General features: G+C 51.0%; 1 protein-coding gene across 1 annotated transcript in view; it reads right to left on the minus strand.

The window, feature by feature from the left end:
• The window catches only part of Gdf7 (growth differentiation factor 7), an 11,467-nt gene extending 6,371 nt beyond the window's left edge, over nucleotides 1-5,096 (minus strand). Inside the window, 6 exon segments of the mRNA XM_048804957.1 lie at nucleotides 1-66; nucleotides 69-133; nucleotides 136-504; nucleotides 3,195-3,423; nucleotides 3,862-3,912; nucleotides 5,064-5,096. The exon segment at nucleotides 1-66 is cut by the window's left edge and continues 6,371 nt beyond it. Of these exon segments, the coding sequence (XP_048660914.1) occupies nucleotides 1-66; nucleotides 69-133; nucleotides 136-504; nucleotides 3,195-3,423; nucleotides 3,862-3,912; nucleotides 5,064-5,096 (813 nt within the window).
• Between the last annotated feature and the right edge of the window lie 12,668 nt (nucleotides 5,097-17,764).

The raw sequence follows: 17,764 nt of genomic DNA on the forward strand, positions 1-17,764 counted from the left end.
CCGACCAGAGCGGCCCCCGAGTGCGCGGGGCCCTGGGCCGTGTATCTCTCGGAACAGGGCTCTCCTTCCCTGTGCGTGCGGGAGGAGACGACTAGCAGCGCGCGCTCCTCAGCCGCAGCGCCGCCTCCGCCCGCCAGCCGAAGCCCAGCAGCCGCAGTGCCAGTGGACTCCGGGCGGGACCGACCACTGCGTGGAGCAAGAGGCAGAGCGCGCGGGTGGCGCGGGGCTCCTGGCGGTGGTGCCGCACGGCGTCAGCCACGTCGAACACCTCCCACCGCCGGCCGTCCAGGGGCTCAGCTGCACGGGAGTGCAGCTGGCGTGGTGAGCGGGATGCTCCCGGACACGTGGATAAAAGCAGCAGCGGAGGCGAAGTCCCGCTGCCAAGGCCTGGCTCTGAAGATTCGCGGCGCAGCACGCGGAGCTCGGCACGCACCACCTCGTCGGCATCTGGAAGGCTGGACACATCGAAAAGGAAGCTCTGACCAGTCTCGGCTGCCGAATCGTCTGCAGGGGTACCGACAGAAACAGAGCGGAATTGAGAAGGAAGCCTACTCCCCGCCCCAGGGGCTCCGAACTGCACCTGGCGCCGCCGCCCTTGAAGCAGGATTAAGGCCCTTTGGAGTCGGAGCCCGCCCCCGCACTGGGGCCCCAGCGGGAATGCGGCCAGCCTGGCCCAGAGCTGCGAGCCTTGGTCCTGAGGCTTTGGTTCGTAGGGCCGCTGGGACAACCACGGACACCCTTATAATCACTGAGCCTTGTGGGCAGAAGCGTGCCACCGCACCCGGAACCAAGATTTAAGGCCACAGCAGCTACGCGGCATGCCTTGAAGTCATAGATTTGCAGTAATAGAGTTGGAGGCCAGACTTCTGGGCAGTAGGGAACGGGAGGCAAGGTGGGCTCCTTAGAAGTCATGCTTTCCTTACTGAGGTCCTGCGCTGTGTGGTAATTGCTCCTTACAGCCCTGCTGAGCTCGCAGGACAGCCGCAAATCCCGGCTCTGCGAAAACAGAAAGTTCCATGTCCCCTGAAAACACTTTCCTCTTCTGCTACTTCCCTCCCCTAACCCTGCCTGGACACCTCGGCCGACCACGGTCTCCCACGCAGGCTAGGCTCTGCGAGTGGTCCAACAGGGGAACACGCAGCTCCGCGGTAGAGACCCTCTAGTCCAAATTCCTCACTGGGTCGAAGGGGAACTAACCGAAGCCCAGAGAAAGGCTCTCCCAGGGTCTCGCACGGCTGATCACCATCTGGACCCTAGGCTTGGTTCCTCCTAGTGCTCCTGCAGCTTCTGAAGGAGGGCAAAAGGCAGCAAAGGAATAAGCAGAGGGAACTTCTCCAAAATTTGGGGGGGCAGCTGAACAGCCTTGCTTAGTTAGGGCACTGGCCCCCGTAAGTTCCATCTTCACAAAGAGAACCCTTAGTAGGTTTAATCTGTGTTGTGACTTAGGCTTGGGATTTTATTTCTGGTCATGGGCACTTTTTTTCTTTTTGGGTTCGGGTGGGGGTTAAATTCCACCAAGCAGTGGATAAGGAGCTCTCTTTGAAGGGGATCATATGGTTTCATTTTGCCCCAAACTAGGAGAGACTGCAGACTCCCTCCACTATTGGGGATTTGCCCATCAACATGGGCACCACCAGGCTCTGATGCCTTAAATCCAAACTCTGGTGTGTTGTCCCTGGCCTCTGGGGACCTCAAGCAGTTTGCTCCAAGTTAAGGTTCAGGAGACAAAAAGAGGGGCAGAAAAGGCACTGGCAGGAGCTCCAGCCCCTGCTTCCTCCCTAGGGCTTTCGGAATAATTGATCTGAGTTTCCTCTGCAGCCCTTGGCCTCACCCTACTTTTCCAGCCCTGCCACTGCATTTCCCCCTGAAGCAGAGAAGAGGTGGTCTCAGGTCTTGCTAGCCAAGCAGAGCTCCCCAGGAAAGGATTTGTCTCCCTCTACTTCAGAGTAGACCTAGCCTGACTTCAGAAAGTCTGGTGCTTCTGCTCATTCAGGGCCTAAAAATGCCTCCTCTTCGGCAGCCTGGGCACTCCCTCAGGAGGGAGTGATTGCCTTCCTCGCCTGGTACCCCAGGACTGGGGTTTTCTATCCTACAATCCTAGTACCCAGTGCAGAGGCTATGTCAGGCTCTCAGCCAATGCTTTTCAGTTCAAATGGTCCTATAGGGTCATTCTGTCCCAGGATTTCCAGGTACCCAAAATAAAGCAATCTGTACCTAATGTGTGCAGACTGTCAGTGGCTCCCAAGTCTCAGAACAGCAGCCCTTATCCAGTCCTATTTGCCTGCCTTTCCCTCCTGCCTTCCTTGCTAAGTCTCTGGCTGGACAGAATTAAAGCCAAAATTACTTGCATTTCCGCCTGAAATTAGTTAAATTTTCCCTATCTGTCTACTTTAATGACTTCAATGGAGATTAATAAAATCCAGATGACAAACAGCAACCACCACACGATCTCACCCACTTACCTTTGGAGGGCCCAGCAGAGGGTAAGGTGGGGCACTTGGACAGGGAGGCCTGCATTCCTGCACGACTTCCCTCCCAACACAACCAGAGTCCTGGACCTCTGGCTCTCACAAGGACCCAGCACAGAACACAGGCACCTATAGATACTCACTTCCCACACTGGAACCACTACCACCAGATGCAGCCTGCTGAAAGGCCCTCCTCATACCTGGATATGCCACCAGTCTCTCCAGTTTGATACCTGCCTCTGCCCATGGAACCCTCGAATTTGTGCACCCCCAATGATATTGGGAGCTGCAGATTGCTCCAGGGAAGCAGCCACCCCTGTCATCGCTGCGCAGTCCCTCTTGGCAGTAGCCTCAAAGTCCCAATCCTTCCCTTTCTTCTCCGAAGTGTCCTGGCCAAGGCCACTCTAGACCCTTCCCCAAGAAGCAGATCTTGGACTCTGCCTGCTTTCTTCGAGGGGACCTACCAGCCGGCAAGGCCAGAGCAGCTCAGTAGAAGGACCCGCTCAGCCCTCTGGGGCCGCCCTGACCAGCTGCAGCGACTCGCGCCACAGTCCAGACGCAGCGGGTTTGGGTGCGTTGACCACAGCAGCGAAGTTTTTCTCTAACACCTGAAGCTGGGACTTGCGGGACCTCAGCCCCAAATGGAATGGAGCAGGAGTATGGCTCCGGGGTTGATCTCAGCCCAGGATCGCACTGGATGGGCTGACGCAGAAGAGGCGTAAGTACCTTGGGTCGCCTGGTCTACGAAGCCGGTGATTGTGTCCGCATGGTCGTGGCCCCAGGTGGAGGCTGCCCCGGCGGGAGCCCTCCCGGCCAGACTCCTGTAAAGCGACATCATGAAGTGGTGCGGCACCACTGAGCCGTTCCTGAAGCTGGAGCCCGCGCCGCGCCGCGNGCCCGGAGCAGCGCCCCCTGCTGAACACTCTACTGGCAGCGCTGCGCCCCCAACTCGGGCCTATTGTGGATCCAGGGCAGGAGCCTCCTCCCGCAACCGCAGCGCTTCTCTACCACCCTCGCCAAATGAGTGTTACCGGCCCGAGGCTCCCGCCACTACCCAGGGCCCCGCCTCTCCTCCCCACTGCAAGACGACCCCACTCTGCCCGGCGGGTGCTGCGCCCGGGACAAACGCGCGCTCCTAGGTTCCAGGCTACCGACGTGGTGCGAACTGTCCTAGATTCTTCCCCACTTCTCTGCGGAGAAACACCCGCCCCCTCCCCACTCCTATTCCGTGAGCCGAGAGTGCCCGGGACGCCAGAGGTGGGGCCGCGGAAGGGTTCGGCCCCTCCGGTCCAGTTTGCGCCGAACCCTGTGGCCAAGGCTCACAAAAAGGCCACAAGGGCGCCCAGGGCAGCCGCAAAGACTCCTTTTGGATCCCCGGTTCAGCTCCCCCTACCCTGCCATAGCCCCAACAATCGGAGCCGGAGGCCAGGGCAAGGGAAGGGACCTATAGGAGAGGAAGAGAAGGCGAGTGACTAGGACAGTCCAGAAAGACAGATGAGATGGGCATGCACCGTCGGAAAGGAAAATCTTGGGAACTGAATTTGCGATAACGCAGGAGCCAAGCTCTTACAGGATTTCGGGAATTACGGGGGCATCGGGGCGGGGGGCGGTGATGCGGGGACTTATGCAAGGAGTCTTGCAAGTGGCAACCTTCCTCCCGCCTTCTGGGGAGCCGGCGGCCACATTTCTTCAGGGTCTGACCGGAATGGAGACTCTGTAAGGGTATGTTCTCTCGCGGCCAGAAGCCGGGAGGGCAGGCAGTGCAGAGGACTGGGGTGGTGCTCCGAACCTTCATTTCCCTGCTGCTGCTATGGCATGCAGCCGGGGTGGGTGGAGAGGGTGCCTAGTGTCGGCCAAACCCAGTGCTCACTCGTGTGAGTGGCAGGACACTTGGATCCTGAAGAGGGGAGGCGCAGAGAAGGGAGATCACCGGCGGTGTATACTCAGTTCAGGGATGTCCAGCTGGATGAATTGTGGACTAGAGGGCCTGGGCGGAACAGATCCCCCCAAAAAAGGTCCTTTTCCTTTAAAATTACTATTGCTACAGTGGTAGAGCGCTGGCCTAGCACGTGCAAGGCACTGGGTTCGATCCTCAGCACCACATAAAAATAAATAAATAAAATAAAAAATTGTTATTGCTACTGAACTTGAAATTAGATCAGGGTGGTGCGTCATAATCACTCTGGGTAATCAAGACTCTTTCTCAGCAAAAGCAGCGTGGATCCCACGCTTGCCTGGCTGCTACCCACTCTGCCCCATGGAAGAGGCCCAGCCAGGGGATCTCCTGGGCCAACTGCTGTCCAGACTCCAGAGTTCCTTTGCATCTATAGGGAATTCTTCAGGCACTGCCATCCAGACCATGCCAGAGACGCAGTACCACCCGCTCAACCTGGGCCTCTGAACTACTCAGCACTCAGTGACGTTTGGGGACTTGGAGAGTCAATAGTTGCAGACCCCAAGGCTGATCTGGTGGGAGGAAGAGAAATGCCTGATATTAGCGTGAAAGGGTCCCAGGGAAGGGAGGACCTCCGGCCAAGATCAGCATAATGGACTTGAAGGTTTTCCTGCTGCTGAAATGCAAATATCTAAGGATACGGGTGTGGGTGTGGGGATCACCAGGTTCACCATGCCCTTGGGACTGAGCTTGGAGAGTAGGCAACAGGTATTTATGGGTGTCCCTTTCTTAGTGCAAGTAGAATGTAAGCAGTGCAGGAACCCACATAGACTCTTTGGCAGAATCCATTCTTTGTCTTTGTCTCTCTCTCTCTCTCTCTCTCTCTCTCTCTCTCTCTCTCTCACACACACACACACACACACACACACACACCTGCAGGGGGTCTTGCTGCTAAGGCCAATGCTGGGTCCTGTTGTCTTTCTCCACTTGCTTTCTGCTACTATTGAGGTTTTGAGTGTCATACAAATCAACCCCACTATTATTTGAGCAAACATCCTCAAAGCTCTGAGCTGGGGTCAGTGAATCCTGGTTCCAAATCTGGCTTTGTTCTCTAAACAGCAAGACCCTCGTCTTGTTCTTGGCTTCAATTTCCTCAGCTGTAGAAAGGAGAAAATTGGGGGGTCCTGGCACAATCTTGGCATAGTGGGTGACAAATGCTTGTTGATTACTAGATACCCTACCCTGAGCTCACTTTGGTACTGAGGAAATAGGGGTGGGTTGGCATCTCTTTCTGTACTCTGTAGAAGCAGGCCACTTAGCTTCTTTCAGGCTGAATTTCCTTATCTGTAAAATTTGAAGTTTGTGTGGTTAGGGATAACAGGCTGCCACAGAAGAGGCTCAGTAGCCTTGTTCCCCACCCCCAGGCTGTTCTGAGAGCCAGGGGAGACTGGCTGAGAAAGAAGCATGTTCCATGCACTGGAAACCTTTGGAGCAGACTACAGATGGGCGGTGGATGCTGCTGGAACCAGTCCACCAGCTGTGTGTGGAGCAAGACTTAATCTCTCCCACCTGTGTTTCTTGAGCCATACCTTGAGGGAAATCAACCATTCATTCATCCATCCCTCCCTCCATTCATTCCTTCTTATTACCAGGTACTCCATGTGTTGTGAATTCATCAATGCACAGGACAAATTCATGGGAGTTTAGGGTGACAAGGAGACTGAGAGCAGCACACCAATGTAGAAGATCCTGTCAAGTGGTTCCAAGTAACTTGATGGGAAACCAGGGCCGGGGAGGTTTTGATCAACAGAGAGCAGCACACTGGAGCTGCGCCCCGAGAGGAGGGAGACATAGATTTGGGCCATACCTGGCTTCCTTTTCTCCTGCTTAAGTAATGATACTAGCCCTTTGTTATCTGCCCATTGTTTTATATACCTCCGGTTATTTCATTGTCACAGCTGCTCTATCCTGTGTGGTAGGCATTCTCATTTCCATCTTATAGAAAAAGAGTCACCAAGAAGCTCAACACCTTGTCCATAGTCATCTGGTGAGTGGCAGAGCCTGGAGTCTGCCCAACCCTGGACTTTCTTTGTTTTGATGGGAAAGGATTGTGAAGAACTTTGGTCTGCTGACCATTTCCCTCAAGCTCCGTGGACCGAGTGTTCCTGCCTTCCATGTCTGGCTCTCTGGAAGATTCTTAGCAGAGAAAGGAACTCTCTGGTTCAGGTAAGATTATGAAAGTATCCCCAAGGGACTCCTTTCTGCCACTGCTATCAGCTGGGAGCTCATGACACCTGCCATGGAAAACAGTCTGGTTGTATTTTTGTTGTTTCCTTGATGCTAAACACTCTAGGAAGGGAAAATACTCATTTTCTGGGTTGTCCCAGCAGTTGCTGGAGAGGAGTTAATGTGGCCCAAAGGCCGATGGCAGGGGCAGAGTTCATAGAAGATGGGGAGCCAACGGGGACTGAAAGTTCTGTTGATCTTCATCTGCCTTAGCCAGTCCCAACCACAGACCTCAGCCTCCAGTGGTCTCCCTCAGAGAGGAGAGGTGAGATTGGCTCTCGAACAGAGCAGGGAAAGCAGCCTGATTGGCATGTGGTTTCTTAACTGAGGTGCAGAGAGCGGGTCCTACACTCTGGTCCCCATGTCCTTCCCTCGGAGCACTTCACTGCTCATCCTTTCCCTGCAGGAGCTGTTGGTTTTCTTTGAACACCAAGTCCCTGGTTCAGTGTGAATCCCAGGATGGGAAAGAATCTTTTGGGTTGTTTAGATCAACTTTCCACAAAGTGTCTGAATCATAACAAATATCCACGCAGGCTGTTTTGCTTATCGAAAGACCAGCACTGAGTGTGAGGCCGTTCTTAGGCTGCACCTTCGAGAGTCACATCTCTCAGAGGCATCTTTGCTCTGGAGAGTTACACAGCATCTGGATTGATTGTCGGAGGTGCCCTGAACAGGGGCTATGCACACACCTTTAAGTCCTGAGTAAAGAGGTCCAAGACTGCTATTGCATGCTGCAACGCAAGTGGACTCTACCTCCACTGGGATCAGAAAGGTGCAGCTCTGGGAGTGGGCGTCACCCCATGGGGTTGAATTACACCCACTTGTTTGTTGTAATCCTACCCTTTTGCCCTTTTTGGATAGAATGTTCCCTGGATTAGCTCCTCTGTTAATAAAACCCGGGTTCGAGGCATGCTCCCTATCTTTCTTATCTGCCTTGCCTCCTTTGTGGGAGCTGGGTCAGAAGGGCCATCACAGAACCCCTCCAAAAAAAGGTATTTCTCTGTGCGTGTGATCTGCCAACCCAGTTCACCTAGTGTGACCCTGACTAGTTTAGTCATATGTCTCGACAGTTGATGCCACTTGGGAGATTAGTCTTGGATCCTGCCGGTTAGAGCCCCCATCCGCTGTGACCTTTGGGTATGGGAGCAGCCCAAGCTGCAGCCTACTCTGCTTTACACAGGGTGTCCTGCCTCACCCATTCACCTGGCACTTATGTATGATGACAAGAAAGGCAGGGGTCCCTCAGAGTTGACCTACTCTGCAGCTCACATTGTCCACATGAAGATGCTTAGTTCCTGATGAAGAAAAGTGACCAACAACCTGTCATCTGGCATCACAATCATCTAGGATCAGGGTCCCTGCTGTGAGCTGGGCCTTGGCTTTCTTGCTCCCCAGAGAGTCTCTGTGCAGGGTTTCCAACAGATGAAGCCTCTGCCCTGTCCACTCTTGGGGGTGCTGTGTCCTTGTAGCCATGCACTAACTTGGAACATAAAAATTGATGCTCTGGAAAGTCAAGAGATCTGAATTCAAACTCTGTCTAAAGGCATGTCCCTCACCCTTCCTGGCTTTAGACCCCATGTGGACAGTGAGGCTAACAATCAGATGTTCACTGAGAACCTGCCAGTGAAAGATGGAGAGAGTGTGAGGATGGGACCAGGATTGTGTCCTCTGTCTGGACCCATCATGGCCTCTGAACTTTCTGACTCAGAGCTGGAGAGAGGGTTGCAGGGGAGGACCCAGGGCCCTGGGCTAGGTCTCCTGGGAGGGTAATAGAGGGAAAATGGTAACAATCACCCACAGAGGCATCTTCCTGCCTTCTCTGCATCTGGAGATGCTGGCCTCCCCTTAGTGCTGAGATGAGAGTGTCCTCAGTCCTGAGATGAGCTGTAAACATCTCCCCCAGAAAGACCTGTGGCTCAGAGATGAGATTCCAGCAGCCTGGGCCTCAGCCCCTAGGGCCGGGCTTCCAAAAGATCCAAGAATTTCTCATGCTCAACTCATAGCTACTACTGCTCAGGTTACCCCCAGCAACAGCTCTGGCATCCACACCGGGGTCAGTGTAGCCCTGGCCCCAGGCCACTGGGCGTGGCCTGCCCTGTTCCCCAGGCCACTGGGTATGGGAAGGGGGTAAAGGGGACGGAGGGCAACAGAGAAAAGAGAAGGGTAGATTCTTTCCCATGAGCCTTTCACTGGACATCTCAGAGCCTTTGGTTTAGGGACAAATGGCAGCAGGCTGGCAGACATTGCCACCTGCTGGTCACAGATCATAACAGCATCACTGTGTGGCCGAACCCCCTGCCTCTGAGATTACTAACCCTGATCTTGGATTGGTTTCTACAAGTGCCTCCCACTCTGGACTCTGCAGTGATCAAGCCTACCTGGTGCTGCAAGGCATCCTGGGAAGTGAGGTAACCACATGTCTGTGTCGAAGTCAGGAAAAAGACTACTGCATGGGGTCATGGTGAAGTCTGGGCTTCTGCACCACCTTGCTGTGCACTAGCTTGTGATCTTGATGGAGCTAATTAACCTGTGTCTCCCATCTTCACATCTGTGAGTGAGAACAGGAATGCCTGCTTATTGAGTGTGCCAAAGAATACAGGAAATTCAGTCTCTAACCATGTAATAGCTCATTTAATGGTAACTTTTATTGTTATCTGGGTATATCCTGGTTTAACAATTAGAAGACTAGCTAATAATCTGCTCATCTGGTCTCCTCTGATGGCCACTGTCTTTATGGCATCTCCCCTCTGTGGACTTGCCCATCATGAATACCAATATTTTCAATAGTCTGGAGTTGTGTTTTCATTAGAGTCTCTTGGAGACCTTTATGGACACACGTGATTTTTTTAAAATTTAAGAATAAAAGCAGAGTATGCAATAATTTGGAATGTCCAGTCCATTGACCTTGGTCAGGGAAAGATATCAGGGTTTCTATTCTAGATGCACAATGATTAAGGGGACAACCTATCTTCAGCCTGGGGAAATAGGGTCTGACAGGCCAAGGCTAGGAGCATGGTTGGAGGGACCAGAAGATCCAGGATGAGACCTCACAACCAACTGGGACCAAAAGGTCTCTTGGGTTCTGCAACAGAGTATGAAGAGGAGCATCATAGGGCTTATTGGATCTAGTCGAGTTGGGCGGGCGATCTCAAGTCTTTGGGCCCACATGGCAAAGTCATCCATACAGTTTGTCTATAGAAGGCGGTCTCTGAGGCTGCCTTGCAGAGGATGGGGGCGCTGACTTGTGACTTCACCCCAGGACATGACAATTCTGGCAATTTCTTAGTCAGCAGACCCAACCCTAAGGGTTCTGTCCCCCCAGACTCCATTGCTGTCTAGGATAAAGAGCTATAGTCCTCTAATCGAAATGTCTCTCTTGATGGCCACGGACATTTCACTTATAGAAATTTAATTCAATTTATAGATCTACTTGAGTAAGTCAAGAATTTTAAATATATAAGGATTTTCAAAAACTGGGGGTAATAGTAAAAATGGAAAATGACCAAAATGGCATTTAATACACTAAGGACAAAATAAACTATGATACAACCTCATAGTGGATGACCGTTTCCTGCTGTAAGATTGATTTAAATTTTCATGCCTGGTGAGGAAAGATACCCTGATGCAGGATGCCCAACACAGCCCGGGCAGAATAGAAGGTGGGGAAGAGACAGATTCTCAGTCATCCGTACCAAAGGTAAGCCACTCTAAGGGGCTTGTCTGTCCACCGGTCACTGTGTCTGTTGTGCATAAATGTCCTCAGGAATCCCTCTCTTCCTTGTTCTTTGACTCATGTTTTACATGGTAAGACAATAAATGCTTCTTGGAGGTCTTCATTTTCAGGAAAAAATTAAGAATAAACTCATTCTTCCCAACACAAATGAAACAGAAATGACAGATTCTAGAAAAGAATAGAAAATCCAGAAGCACATAAAAATGGTTGAAAGTATTTAGAATAAAATACTGGTGACAGCATCATGAAGGAAAAGAACAAATTGTTCAATAAAAGTTAGTGATGAATGATACTGTGTACTTGATTAAATATTTAGGGAAAACATTTACCCTTATGACTTTAAGCAAAACTTAATTTCTAGTGAATCAAATGACCCCAGAAAATGAAACTATGATGAGCAGATTTGAAGGAAATATGTGAATATTTATTGAGACTGGGTAAGGAATACTTTTCTAAGTATAATTTCGTTATCAAAACTACCAAGGGTAATGTCCACACTTGGAAGACTTGGACTCTTCAGAGATGTCAGTGTGATCAAAGATGAAAATGCCTGGGGAACAGTATTAAAATAAAGAGGACTAAAGGGACATGATAATTAAGTAAAAAGCAGAACTTTCAATTAAATTTTTGATTAGGGGTGAAAAGGGAGGGGATGGCGTTACAAATAAAAGACATTGTTGGGACAGCTGGGGAAAGTGCAGTATTAGTGAGCATTAGAGTGTATCCATGTCACCTTTCAGAGTATGGGCATTTTTGTTGATTATGCAGGCAGATGCTCTTTTCCCAAGGAGGTACATGCTGAAGTGTTCAGAACAAAGTGTCATGTCTACAACTAACTCTTCAATGTTTCAGGAAAAAAAAAATGCAGAAACTGGATGGATGGGGGTAAAGCAGACAGGGCAGGACTATGCAGGGTGTGTGTGGTATGCAACCCAGCTCCTGGCTCCAGGGAAGAGATGCTCCAGGACCAAAGTGCTGATGCCCCCACCTCCAGGGACTTATGGCCTGCAGTTCTACTCAGTCCTCCGAAAGCAGAGGTTAGCTGTCTAACCCCAGGCAGGCCCTCCGAGAGTAGCCCATGTGGTGACTGGTGATGTGGGGGCTAAGAGGCTGACCCTTGTTCCAATTCAGACCCAGCTAGAAGGGTCACCCCAGCCCAAGAGCTCCCCCCTGTGGTGGGCTGCTGCCTCTGCTGTGATTGTTCTGCCCAGTGCTGCTTTGTCCCCAACCCCCAGGGGCTGCCTAACCTACTTCCTGTGACCACTCTCAGCAGAGACCCCACCTGTGAGATAAAATGATGTCTCCTGATAACTCTTTAGGCTTTCTGTGAGTTTGGAACCTTTTCAAGATAAAAACTGAAGGGAGGGAAAAGACAAATGAAATAGCATCTATCCCAAAAGGGTAGTACCTTTCATAGATAAAGCATTCTTACAAATCAACAAGAAAAAGGCAAATGGGTGATTTTTTTTTTTTTTTTAACTATACAAAGGAAATCAGGAGAATCACAAAGAAAGAATACAAGACCACCAAACAGGTGGAAATCTGTTCAGCCTCATTTGTGAAGGTATAAATGTACTTGTAAAATAACAGATCATTTTTCACTGACCACCTTTCACAGGATTCTAGAAATGAACCCAGGATGCTCAAGCATGGGGGGAAGTATGTGGAACACAGCCGAGCAGCTTCCACAGCCGCCAAACTACAGGGCTGAGGGCTCTGCCCACACATGATTCCTGAGAAGTCCCTGAGCCTGTGCTGATCCCTGCTGACTTTGTCACTTCCGGGGACTGTGGGGCTCTGGGCATGCTGCACCCCACACTGGTCACCATTTCCTTCTTTGTGTCAAAGGCTGTTCATTGCAGGCCTGAGGGGCCAGCCAGCACCCTGGGGGAGAGAGCACTACAGAGCAGAATAGGACTCAGGGTGGCAGAATTGAGATCCTTAGTCTTCCGGCCCCTGGTGTCTGTCTTCCCGCCACACCCCTCTCCCTGAGCTCTGCAGTTAGCAGCAGTCAACTCTCCCCAAATTTAGGACTTTACTATGCAAAGAAATGGAGCTCTGTGTCCCGTGTCTCTTGTCTCCCTCTCCCCAGACCCTGTGCTACTCAACATTAACGATGTGCAAAGATTGACAAAACGGGCTTCCAAACGGCACTTGTATCCCAAGCCTTCCTCCCAGCATTTCAGAGGTCACCCTGCTCCTCCCTGAACACACGTGCAGCCTTCTCCTCGTGTACATGTTGTTTAAGGACTACGTAAATCCATCATGGTATCCGTACCCATAAAGTTATGGTCTGGGAGGTAATTGAACATGGAAAGACATTCACAGGTTAATAAATTTAAAAAGAAGTTATAAAATAGCATATCCACTAAGATTTATTATTCTTTATAAGAAGAGATATATCATACGTACAGGCAGAGAAAAACTGTCAGGATAGAAGTAACGACAGAATGTTAACGGCCATTGAGAGGTGATCTATCTCTCTAACTAGTTTCTAGTTTTTCGACCATGAGCATGGATTCTTCCTCTATCATTTTAAAGCCTCTGTTTATCTCCTGGGCTCCAAGTGCAGCTTGTGGAAGTGGGTGCCTCGCTCCCGTGTTCCCCTCTCCTTTCCAGTCTCCTCCTGACCCACAGGGACTCCAACCTCCTCCAGGCCAGAGAAGACTCTTCTCTCTGATAAAGGTTCTTAGCTTAACCAGCCTTTAGTTAGCACCCAGAACCACCTCCTATGCCCATCTGTTTACTCCTTTGTAAAACCTAATGTGCGTGTTAGGTTTTTGTCACTTTGACCAAAATACCTGACAAGAACAACGTAGAGGAGAGTTTATTTGGGCTCACAATTTCAGAGTTTTGTTCCATGGTCTGCTGACTCCATGGCTCTGGAGCCGATCTGAGGCAGATATCATGGTGGAAGGCCCTGGCAGAGGGAAGCTGCTCTGCTCAAGATGGCCAGGAAGTAGAGGGGAAGGGAGGGGACATGGCTCCAGTGACCCACATCCTCTAGGCACAGCCCATCTGCCGACCCTTTCCCTCCTCTACAGCAGTCTTTTCAAATTATTAATCCACCAATGGATAGTCCACTGATTAGGTCACAGCTCTCATGATCTAGTCATTTCACCCTGAACATTCCTGCATTAGCACAGGAGATTGGGGGTGGGGGGAGCACCTCCCGTCCAAACCATAACACCCAGTTTTAGCAAGATCCCTGTTAAGAGAGTTTAGCAAGAACCTCTACTTTCCACATCTGACCAGGTTCCTGCTAAGTCATGCCTCGTCACCCAGCTGGTCTTCAGCAAGAATCCTGTCAATTTGGTTTAATCAGGATCCCCTGAACTTCTGATGTTTCTTGGTATTTTCCGTCCACTGCTCCCACCCTGTTACTTGGCTATAACTCTTCCCCCATGCTGTATGAGGAGTTGAGTTCAGTTCTGTATTATGGTCCCCTTCTCTCATGCAATAGTCCAGAATAAAGTCTGTCTGACCACTCTAACTACGACCCAACTGCATTTCCTTTGGTACCTTCTTACCTTCCTTGATGGACTGAGCATTTGCCGTTGCTAATCACGCCCCGGTCCGCCTCCTGAAACATGCTTTTCCCTTTGTTCTGTGAGCCCATTAAATTTCTGCATAGCACAGAAGGCCCTTCCATCACAGGCTTCTGATGGCCTCTGCCACTTGCTCTCCCAGTGACCCCCTGTAGCCCTCCTCCCCAGCTCCCCAAAATGTTCTGTCTCTCTCAAGACACCTGGTTTTGTACCACTGCCCAGAACACACTTTATCTCTTCTCTTCCTCCTCCTCAATCATCCCTACCCCACAGGAGGCAGTTTTTATGCCAGGTGTTATGTAAGTACTCCACAACTGTATCAACAAGGAATCCACTACAGGAAATCCCGCTTGGAGTGTTTAGATACTCATGTAAGAAGTCTAGAGAAAGAGTCCAGGTCTGATATGCTAGTTCATATGCCATCAGGTCCTAGGCTCTTCTATCCTCAATGTGTAAACTCCAAACTCATGTTTGTGCCTCATGCTCCCAAGATGGCTGCTTTGTATCCAGCTTTAATCCTCTTTCCAGGGAGAAGAGAGGGAAGGGACGAAGAGTTTTCTCCTAGCAAGATAAACCTTCCACAGGGACTTCTACGTACATACCGGAGATGTATCAGATGGCCTTTTCTAATCACAAAGGGAACGTAGTGAGTGTTTTATCTTTCCAGCCTGTACGGCTATAAAAGCAAGAGGAAGGAGGCCAACTATAGGTAGCTTTTGCATATCTGATCGACACTGCCTGCCACGTACTTCACCTCATTTCAATCACATTGGATCTCACTTAATTTGCAGCAATGATATGAATTAAAAGTTTCTGTTGTACCCATATCTTTAAGGAGAAAACCAAGGTTCAAAGAGAGAACACCCACTTTTCATGACTGGCATTTAACACTACCTCCTGCTGGAAGAATTCCACGTGTACTCCAAACCTAGGCTACTATGTGCCCTCCATCTCCATAGGGCACCCACAGTCCCCTGGGTCAGCTTCCCTGTTGAAATCTCCAACTGTCCCTGAGTCATCTAAGAGCGCCCCTAGACAAGCCTCTAACTCTTTCTGCAGCCCCCAGGCCTGGCATGAGTAATGGCTGAGTGACAGGCAAGGTGGTGGCCCTGCTCCATGTGGAGGTGCTCATACCCCTAGAACCTCTCAAGCATCACATTAGGGGACAGAAATAAATCAGCAGATTCCAAGAAGACCCACCACACGAGAAACAGGACAATCTCAGTGCTTGGCATGGCCAGAGTTCAGATCACCACTACCGTGGATATCTCCTCTGACCACACTGCCCCTGAGGCCAGGGACTTCCCCTGGTGGAGACAAGCGGGGAGCATTCCTCCCAGGGCAGTGGGAAAGAGAGGAAGAGGAAATCTTTTGCAATGTGGTTTGTGTTATCACAACTGCAGCCATGGAAGGGCCTCCTCGAGTCAAGCAGGAAGCAGAAAATATCAGATTTAGAGCCCACATTCCATGCATTGTAGACAATTATGGACTGGAGCCACTCAGGGACAGGCAGGACCCACGGAGGCAGAAAATGGGATTGCTATCAGGGATGGGGTCACTTTCATGGGAAGACTTGCATTCTTAGCAGGCACCAGGTGTGCGTAGGCCCCCTGTCCTGCACACTTGGCAAACCCAGACCAGACCAGGGGTGAGTCTCCTCCTTTATTCACAAGGCATTGATGATAGACATGCTACCAGCTGCACATCCATGGGGAGTCCCCTCCTTTGCAGCCTCTACCTCTGCTTTCCTAGACCCTTCTGAACTGTCTCTTTATGGATTCTCACCAGGTGGGCTCATCCCAACCCCAGCCTCCTTTCTACCCAGGACCCCCACATCAGTACCTCCAGCCCTGCTCTGCCTCCTGAGGCCTATACCCATAAACTCAATCACTTCCATATCGCCAGACCCTCAAGCACCACTTGTCCAAAACAGACTCATCATCTACCATAATTATGTTCCTTGGGCAAGTGCCCTGCCCAGAGAATAACACCACTGTCCAGCCATTCCCAGGAAGCAAACCATAGTGCATCTCTGCTCCTCTGGCTCCTATCCACTTAATTTTCCGGCCTTGACCAACTCCATCTTCTAGGTTTCTCCGGAACCTGTCCCCTCTTCTCCTCCTGGATAGCCCTCACCCTAGCTCATGCCATCACTATCTTCAGTCTGAATTGTTCCACAACTCTTCTTATCTTCTCACCTTGAGCATAACATGCTCCAAGTCACCGCCCTTAGCTTAGCTGGCCAGACTACTCCTATGTCTGCAACCCTCAGATGGCCTTGTGTTGGCCTCGGGATCCATGCAGAGCTTCAAACCTGATGCACCAGGCTCTCCAGGCCCCAGCCTCTTCTTGCTGCCTCTGCTTATTCCCTAACACATTCTTTCTTATCTCTAGGGCTTTGTAGATAACCCTACACAAGCCCTGCCATTTTTATTTCTTCAGGGTTTACCTTGGATTTTGCTCCTTTAGAAAGCCTTTTCTGATCCTTTTCCTTCCCAAGGAAAGAAGGCAAAGAAGCCCTGTGAAGCCAGAAAATGTGTCTTATTCACTGCAGATTCTCAGTCCCCAGCACATCATGTGTCTTGGGTAAACATGCAGTGGTGATTGCTGCACTGTGGGCACCACACCCAGATTCCCAGAATGCTAAGCCCAGGCTGTTTTCTACCAAGCCCCAAGCTCCCTTCCTCTAAAAAAGGGTGTGTCATTTTAAATAAGACACGGAGACAATTCGCTGCCACAAGCCTACCTTACAGACAAGCCAATGAGCAGACAGCAGGCTGTGGCTCCCCAGCCTCTAGCCTCTCCCCTGCAGCCTCATGGGTCCCCCTCAGAACTCTCATTTACTTGGCCACCCTTCTCTCCATTATTGCTATCTTGTCTGTTAACAAATCTGGAAAAAAGAAAAAGGAAAAAAAAAAAAAAAACAGTAAGGCATATGAAACCTTATTCAAAAGACACAGCGGGAAAAGTCATTTTTTTCAAAATTTTTTACTGTGGGATTTCTTCACTAAAGTACAAGGTAACAATGATGTTGAGGATGATGGTAGTGGTTTGTCAGCGAAGTCAAGGACACCCAATGTTGCCTTCTGGGATGGCTAAACCCCAGCTTCTGTGGCTTTTGTACCTACAACAGGATAAGGGCCACAGTTTGCACCCGTCCCCTGACCCTGCTTCCAGAATTAGCCATTCTCTTCCTGGGCCACTTTGGCAGGTAACAGACTTCTGCTTCTCAGGAGAGGTGAATCTACCCCGAGCATGTCTGTTCCCTTCTGCAGGCCACCAAAGCCACCTTCTGAGGAAAACTGTTCCTGGGACCCCATTGCCCTGGCCCCCAGCTGGGGACCTAAAGGCAGCCATCAGAGGCAGGCCAGGGGTTCCCCGGCTCTGCTAACCCCCAGTCAGTGGCTCTCTGAAGCTCCTCAGTGCGACAGAGTGTGAGCCAGCAGTAGGAGGAAGAGCGCCTCCAGGACAGGGCGGGAAAGGGAAGAGGCAGCAGGCCTGTGACACACCGTGGTGTTGGCTCTGCAGTCCCCAGTCTCCACAGCGGGACGTCCCAGCCCAGTAGACTTCTGTTGACTGACAGGTTCAATGCTACCTAACACCAGGAGGGAAAGAGAGGGACCAGCAGTAGAAACAGCAGTCCTGTCTCTTCAGGGGCTAAGCATTAGCGCCACACAATGCACCGATCAAATGTCACCACGCCAGGCCCTGGGATAAGTGTTTTCTAGGTGGTTGCAGGACCCGGGAGTCGCAGCGTAGGTCGCTGCGGGCCCCGGGCCACGGAGGCTCCACTGAACTCGGCTACGGCCGCCAGGGGGCAGCGGAGAGGCGGCGC

The sequence above is a fragment of the Marmota marmota genome, unplaced genomic scaffold (assembly GCF_001458135.2).
Source record: "Marmota marmota marmota unplaced genomic scaffold, marMar, whole genome shotgun sequence".
In the NCBI taxonomy this organism is placed as follows: domain Eukaryota; kingdom Metazoa; phylum Chordata; class Mammalia; order Rodentia; family Sciuridae; genus Marmota; species Marmota marmota.